Here is an 8,544-nt window from a genome sequence, read left to right on the forward strand (position 1 = left end):
GTAATCGGTAGTACGTAGATATTTATACACATATGTTAAAAATTCTATATGATATATGTAAATACATACATGTGTGCATTAGGGTGCACCGCTAAAAATATGCGGCTTTTTCCACCGGAATTGTAAGCTTGATTATATTCTAAGGCTTCGCCAAAATATTTGGGAAAAATATTGAGTTTTACGTTAGCAAAAAAGCGCCTTGAAAATAACCCTTGAAATCTCATTATTGTGATTCCGTTGACAAAACGTTTAAACATTTTATGCAAACCTTTTAAGTTTAAATTTTTCTATTATCTGATGAAATTTTTTTTAAAATATATTTTTTAAAATAATTGTATTCATAAAAACATACATGTTTGGTGGTATTTTCAAATAGGTCCTGCTCACGTTATTCTTAATATTATGCCGAAATATTTCGGCGGAAGTTTTAGAATATAATTATTAAATAATTTTATAGTGCGGCACCCTAATATACATACGTAACTACTTTTTTAAACCTCATTGCTGAATATGTTTTTTTTCTAATTTCAGGTCGACCGGAACCAATTGTGACCTGGTTAAATGGGACAATGCAACTGGAGTCAGGCAATGGCGTTTCAATGGGCCGGCATGTGACTGTCAATCGGTTAGAGGTGCCCCATATCACACGCGCTACGCTAAATAATACCTATCGCTGCCAGGCATCAAATACTAAGTTAGTGCCACCCGTAGAACGCAGTATACGCATCGAAATGTTATGTAAGTTCAATATATTAAAAGTAAAGATTTCTTTATATGAATTTCGGCTCAGTTTTGCTTCTTTCTACAAATTTATCATTTTTTTTAAGTTGTAGTAGGTTAACAGCTATAATATCATGTATACAATCTTGTTTGCAATTCCATCTTTTACATCAATTAATTTTATGCGTGCTGAAGGAATCACTTTCCTTTTCATGGTATCCATATGGCTACCAAATTTTATTTCTATGCTGTTGCCTTCTTTTGGGCTACGGGCTACGGATAAATAGAAGTTGTGGGTAAAAAACAAAACAACCAATCATTTGTTTAGTTGGTTGGTTGAAGTTGCGAGTTTAACAATTCCAATCAGCACTTACGCTGGGCCGTTTTAAAACCACAGCTCGCAAAGAAAACTCGAAAAGAAACCAGCAGAAGTCGGTTATTTCCCTCAAACCCAGCATGTGATGTTCCAGAGCTTAATTAGTTGCAGCGAGTTAATGTCACTTACTTACTTATAGTGCGGGGAAATTATAGAGCAGATGCCACACCGTTCCTTCTGGTGAATTACAGCTACGACAAAAAGTATTATGTTCGAATACTAGTCTTGCAGGATGGATTCTCACGCCCAAGAGCTCTGTGCTTACTTATTTCTGTTACAGGTGTTACAGTTTCATAATAAATGCGGTGCGTTTTTCCTGCAGACCCTACATAATTGTACATCTTTCCACATAATATTAGCCACCTTTTTCCGATGCTGAGAGATGCGGCTTTGAATATAGCTCAGATGCACACTAACTTGATGGATATGATCCTTACACAGCCAAGTGCCCTGATCCAGGCAACGCTATCCTAAAAAATAGCAATGCCAGCTTTGAGGCTAAAATTATTTTGCACGCGTTTTTGATGTCAAAGACCTGAAAAACACTGGCCATCCCGGTAGTCAAATAGACACTCCTTCCTTAATGGAAACATCGTGCCGAAGTTTTTCTCAAAGAGAAGCGAAGGACAGATGTAGTCAGCTTTTTCGCAAATGCTTGGGTTTTTGAAAGAGAACAAGATACGTTTATACCCGTACGTACGTTCTTTCAACAGCCAAAGTTCTCTTAACCTCAGGGCACTCTGTGAACACTTTTCTTAATAAATAGATCAATCGTTGGCAAATGACAGATGACATTCAATGTTTCCGTCGGACATGATCTGATCGCCACAGTAATCGCAATGGAGACTGAGCTTTTTATTTTTACTCTTTTTATTTTCAGAGGAGGATGCATCGAAAGCCTAACCCCGTCAGTGTGAGACTTTGACCTACTAAACCTCCTACCGTCTATGTACCGATCCCCCTGGTACCACCGTTAATTGTTTCGTCGGGAGGCGGTTTGAGCACTAAGCTCCACGTCTGTTACTGTTCATTTTATTCCACTGTTTGTCTTGGTTGGTGTTAACTTGCCCACCTTTTTGTCTTGTACCACTAAGAAGTTCATTTCTAAGTCTAGCACTGTCCGGATGCAGCAGTTTAATGTCGGCTCTTCGATATTAGTTGAGAGGTTCGCCCTCTATATGCCGTAACTTTTCAAGAAAACGGGCTTTCCTTTATGAACTTTCCTTTAACCACTTGGGCAGCCATATGGCAGACATCTTTTCAGGCTTCTTCGCTCTTTATCATTGACGAAATCAGATTATCTGGTGTTACGCACAAACCAAGCTTACATTTAAGTGCGGACCTCATGGAGCTGAAACGGGGACACTTTAAAAATATGTGCTCTGCGTCTTCGATAACTGCTGGTCCGCATTGCTCGCAGTAAGCATTTGGTGCAAGTCTAAAGCGGTGCAAGTATGCTTTAAAACGGCCATGTCCACTGATGTTTTGGGTCAGGTAGTAATCTATATCTCCATGCTCAGCTTTCTACTCTGCCTAACATTGTATGTATATAAGTAGTTCATATCTATGGCTTTCCAGCAAACCCGCGAGCCGTATGCAATAATTGAGCAAATCACCGCCTAGAATATGCATGGCATAAGATCAGGTCGTAGGTCCCACTTCTTACCCAGCATTTACTTGCAGGAATACAGAGTACCTTTTTTTAAGTGATGCTCTGTGTTTATTTTCCAGTTTAATTTCGGTGCGAGAATGCCTCCCAAATACTTTACGCAAGGAGAAAGAGAAAGAGTATGCCCATTTAGGGAAGGTAGGTTAAAATTAGGAATATTTTCCTTGTGGTAAATATTAGTAATTCGGTCTTCTCAATCACCAGATTTCTGAGTGACTGCTCTAATGCCATTGGGTAACGTTGTTGAACGCTCCTTCTATGTCCAGGAAGGCCACCGACGTATACTATTTATTGCGTAGATTTCGTAGAGCGCCCTTTTTGTTAAGCATGCTGTGTAATAGATAATTGTCCGTTGCCTAATTATGCATGACAAGTAGCCGCTCGAGAGTTTTCAGTAAAAAAGATGAAGGACTAATGGGTCTGAAGTCCTTAAGCACCTTACAAACTTTGCGAATGAAAACTACTTTAACACTTTGTCAAATAGATGGAACATAGTTGAGTATTATTCATGTTTTGAATATGCTCTCCAGCCATGGAAGATCCAGAGGAAAGTTATTAATTGCCCATGCGGGAGAATATTCCCGCGTGATAATTTCGTTAACGACATTTATGGATGGTGCCGCTACGTTTCTATCTACAGCTTAGATCTCATTAAGGTTACAGCGTTGAAAATGGGTGCGAAAAGAAGTTCTAATGTTTCCTTGGAACTATTGGTTTACCCTTCATCTTTCTATTTCATGAAGGAAGGATTGCTATATTCCTTGGATAGGATCCTACCCATCCTGGCGGATGCTTTCGTTGATTCTATAGAAGAGCAGAAATATGTCCAGGATTATCAAGCTATATTTATAAGGCTGACAGTTGCCCGTGGAATAGCTTAAGTTTAAAGCTTTACGAGACTCTTTCCTGAGATTTGAGCTTTTCGCACTCCACCATAGAGAGTATTGCTTTCAGAAGGAACTTACGGGCAGGAGTCTTTAAAGGCCGATCCAATAGCATCCAAGGTCATTAAATCACTAGAGTTATGTTTCGCAAAGTTGTTGCTGACCACACTGGGTTACAAAAAGGAAGGGAAAGATTCGGGCAAACATAAAGAAAAATATTGCCGATCAGATACCCTCCAGTTATCTAAATATATTATAATACTGCCTCTACTGTTTCAATCGCTAGTTAGTCTTGTATCAAGCACTACTTCCCACCCACTAAGGGTATCAGTACTAGGAAAATTAAATGTAGGAGTGCTATCCCGATTAGAAACTATTAGGTTAGTGTTAAGAGCGTCATCGAAAAGAGACTCACCGCGAGTGTTTATTTCCGAGCTGCCCCAGATTGAATGCCTGGAGTTGCAATGGCATCGGATAAGTAGACTGTTCTATTTAAATTTCTCCATTAGGCTACGAACCGCATCCGGCATTGCGTCCTCATTGCGTGGCATTTAGCACGAAGCGATAACCATGCTGGCATTCCCAGGCGCTTCGAGTCTCGCAGCTGTCAAATCCGACGCGCTACGGGAAGGAATGAGAAAAGTATTGTATTGAGATTTAACCACAACACAAGATCTAGGCTTACCGTCCGACTTCTGGTAGAAGACGTCTCAAAATATTCAAATTTAAAGAATATTTAAACCTAAACTCGGAATATTTTTTCCTACGACGAGAAAATTTGGAAAGGAAAGGGTTAAGTCTGTCTATTATTTGCGAAGTTGCGTCAGTTGTTCATCCCAGTTGAAGATAGCGCTCCTTCTTTTATTGAATGCCGAGTTGAACATGTCTAAGCCAGTGCCATCGTTATATTTAAATCGATTAACTGTGTCCATGTCATTAAAAACCTTATAAAGTTCTCCTTTTCATCTTCTTTGGTAGCCGTACGCACACACAAATAGGGCCATACATCCATGTGAATTTACTGCGCGCTCATAAATAACTATGTACCTACTCATAAAAGAGAAAAAACAGCTAAAAATACATTAAAGTCTCTAAAAGCCGGAAAACCAAACAACACTTATAGTTTAACTTAGAAGCATAGGCCCCGTATGAGTGCTTATTTTGATAAATTTCTGATTGTAAACAGTTTATTAAAAATCTCTCATCTTGTTTTTCATCACTATTTAAACTACGTATTATTTACTTTGAACAAAGTTGCCTTGTTGGCGTGATTCCAATCCATATTCCATCCATAGTCAGCTCTTATTAATGTTTACGCTATCTTTGGTAACTGACTTGTGAACTTTTAAATCGATATAAACTGTAACTAATATGAATCATAACGAATAAGCATTTATTTGAATATTTAAATCGAAGACTTGTCTTTGTAATTTTTCTAGTAAAACCTACATCTGTAAACCTAACGAATAAATTGAAGGTCTTTTCATCTGGCACTCAGTATAATTTAACTTGTGTGGTTGCGGGCTCAGTACCAGATACGGAAATACGCTGGACTCAGAATAATCGACCTTTTAAAAGAGGAGTGGTAAGTTAATAACTGAAATAAGATAACAGTTACTTTATTGCTTTACTCAGGTTTACTGGTAAAAGCATTACTATGAACTGGTATTATACTTAATATTTAATTACAACTCGTCGCCTGAAAATTAACTGTTTAGGCATACCTAGTTAAAAATTAAACTAAACTATTACTCCTTTACGGCTTAACGTAGGATTACAAATATTAGTCACATACCCATTTATTTACTTAGCCACTTACCGTTAATACTTTTTGGGTTCAAAATCAAAACTATCTAAATTTTTTTATTTGTAGCTAACGACAACACAAAATAATGGCAAAGTCTTCTCAACCTTATCATTCCATCCACAACCCGAAGACGATGGCACAATGCTGAAGTGCGAAGGCTCCAATCCGCGCTTGCAAAACTCGGCAATCGAAGACTCACTTATGTTAAATGTTATGTGTAAGTATACGATCATTGTGTGGAGCAAAATCATAATTACTTAGCTTATGCATGGTAAAATAAAATTAATAAAACACTTTTCGGATATCTAAGGATATATATATATATATATATATATATAAGAGTATACAATTTATATTTTCGTCTTTTGTCGATACCTACATCTTTGAAGTGACTTTGTGAGAATTGTAATGCAGCTAGAAAGATGTGGTTTATTGCATTGAAAAGGGAGTAGGATCTATTTTAAAAATCGATAAAAGTAAGACCCGATCTCGCTTTTAAATTTCCCGCCTTAAATCCCGTTTGATATTGAATTACTCGGGGAGGTTCTTCAAAATTCTGACGTTGCTGGTGGTGCAACTGATCGTCATTTTAATAGCTTCTTTTCCTGGTGCCGAAATCGGCTTTAAAATCGAAAAAAGTATAGTGTTGACTCTCTTCTTACAGATTCTTTCTAAGCTTTGGTGTATAGTGAATACCTGAAGTCATACTGATGATGCCAAATCAGGTTTTAAACGATACAAAGCTTTAGAATTACAACCAATAAGACCTAATAAGCGACTTTTAAAAGGCTGGTCCCGCGATAATTGCCGCGTATGGCGTGGCCGCTTTTCTTATTTATCAGACAGAGCGCACTTAAATCTCAGTTGCCAAGCATGCGTTCACCTGATCAAATTTTGCACAAGAGTTGATACGCAGTACTTGAAAATCTCAGCCAGCAGGCTGTCTGTCAGCTCTAGCAGCTTTCTTTTCAGCCTTGATTTTTTTATACCTAACTCGCCATATTCGTTCGCTGGTGCATCGATTGTTTCGTCATCGACTGGGCACTTTGGTTGATCTTCTCCACTACTTTTAGTACTGTTACCATTCAACAGAGTGGAAAAGTATTCCCTTCATAATTTAAGTATAGTATATTCTTGACATCCTACGTTCTTACAGAAATTGATCCTGGGCTTGAAAATTAGACTACCATATTTCGGCCCCCGGCGAAGTCCATCATCTCTTTGTAGAAGCTGAATTTCCCGGCACCAAAGATCATTGTCCACCTTTAAATTTAAATCCCGAAGCAGAGTTTTGATATAAAGATGGGGTTCCGCGGGGTAGCGTTCGTAGGTGCGATCCAGGCCCTCATAGAAGAGGTCCTTGGACGCCTCGTCAACTAGCCCTTAGTTCTTTTTTTTCGTTCGCCGAAGAAGGGGTCTCATCCGAGAAAATTTGGGAGTATTCGTTGGCGGCTCATTTTACGTGGCCGGTCCTAAACCCAGCGGACAAATTATTTCTGATGGTTTTGCCTTCTCTGATTAGCACCAAATGGCTGTTCGGTTGCTACCCAGAAGATTTATGATTTACAAAAGTGCTCCACACATACGTGGTCTTCTGCACTTGGAACTATTCTGCGCGGGTATACCTCATATTAGTATTGATTTTGCTTTACAGAATTCTACCAATATTTTTTATTCTCGTAAATTTGAAAGTTCGTAATTGTGTGTGGATATTGATTACACTTTCACGCTAAAATGACTGGATGTAATTTTGAGAAATTTTTCACACGGTTAAGTAACCTTTATTAAAATAAACGTTATTTATTTAAGGGAGTAGCCACCTTTTTCAGCATTTAAAGTCAATTTATTAAATAGTTAGCTTAAGAAATACAAAATCAAATTAATTAACAAGATACCAAATATACTGAAGCTTAAAATCAATTTAATTAATAAGTTAATTGCAACATTTTAAAATTTTCTTATTTTGAATAGGGTTGTCTCTTTTTAATAAAATCACTCTCTATTAAATTAACAATTTAAATGAAATATTTTAATACGACTTAAAAGGTTCTATTTCGAAAGTATTTATAAAAAAAGGTTACCATCTGCTTAGTAACTAAAAATCATTTTAACTGACAAGTTTATTGAATAGTTTATATGCATGTCAACTGTGAGGTTAAAGTTAGCTTTATTTATAAAATATTTTGGGAGAGGGTTGCCCCCAGTTTCAAAGTTCTACTTCAATTTCAAATTATTTTGAAAGCATTTCCGATCACAGCTGCCACAATTTCAAATTTTATGCAAATCAAACTCATCTGTTTACGTAAAATAAAATACAAAAATTTGACATTGACTTAAAACTTAAATTATAGAGTTGCATACTACCACTCCGTAGAAGCTGGCTTTGATTCCTGGATCGGACAATGGCTAAATTAAAAAATATGCAAAAAATTTCCCATCAATGAAAAGCGGCAAAAATATTTGCTTAATCTGATTCAAAAGATTCGTTTACAGAAGCGTCATGAAACTGAAAAATTAAATAGAAAATTCAAAATTAAAACCTGATTTGCTTTCAGCTCCAAAACGCTTCTAAAAAACCTTGCTGTATGAACACTTTCACATAGCTACAGCATTTTCAAAACCACCCCTGGCAAAATTATAGGCGACAAAAATATTACTTTGATCCGAAATATTTTTGTGGGAGTTCAATAATTTTTTTTTGCGATAAAAAATATGCAAAACAAGATTATATTGGCAAGAAAAAAAATCATGTTTCTGAAAAGAGTACCGATTGCACCGTGCGGCTCGTGATTGCAAACAGCTCGTGAGACATGCTCATATGCACACGACCACATCCTCTAATTTCGTCCGCCTATTAGCTATTTAATTGATATTCTATTTCATGTAAACCAAAAACCTTTAACCCATAATTTTATTATCAACTGCACTAGTTTTTTAGAATAACACAGATAAAATAAATACAACTTTAAAATTTTTTCCTGAAACTCTAATGTTCAAGTGGAAGCAACGATATATGCAGTTTTATTACAGTTAAGCATAATATCGCTCATATAAGGTAACAATGTATATTAACTCCTGGTTGCATAAA

General features: G+C 36.9%; 1 protein-coding gene across 1 annotated transcript in view; it reads left to right on the plus strand.

The window, feature by feature from the left end:
* Nucleotides 1-531: 531 nt before the first annotated feature.
* Nucleotides 532-8,544, plus strand: part of LOC118750643 (probable WRKY transcription factor protein 1) — a gene marked incomplete at both ends in the record, with an annotated part of 60,723 nt that continues 52,710 nt past the window's right edge. Inside the window, 3 exons of the mRNA XM_036485376.1 lie at nucleotides 532-738; nucleotides 5,089-5,234; nucleotides 5,523-5,673. Coding sequence (XP_036341269.1) covers nucleotides 532-738; nucleotides 5,089-5,234; nucleotides 5,523-5,673 — 504 coding nt within the window. The remainder of the gene's footprint in view (nucleotides 739-5,088; nucleotides 5,235-5,522; nucleotides 5,674-8,544) is intronic.

Source organism: Rhagoletis pomonella, unplaced genomic scaffold (assembly GCF_013731165.1).
Source record: "Rhagoletis pomonella isolate Grant_MI unplaced genomic scaffold, Rhpom_1.0 Rhpom_scaffold_00341, whole genome shotgun sequence".
Lineage (NCBI taxonomy): Eukaryota > Metazoa > Arthropoda > Insecta > Diptera > Tephritidae > Rhagoletis > Rhagoletis pomonella.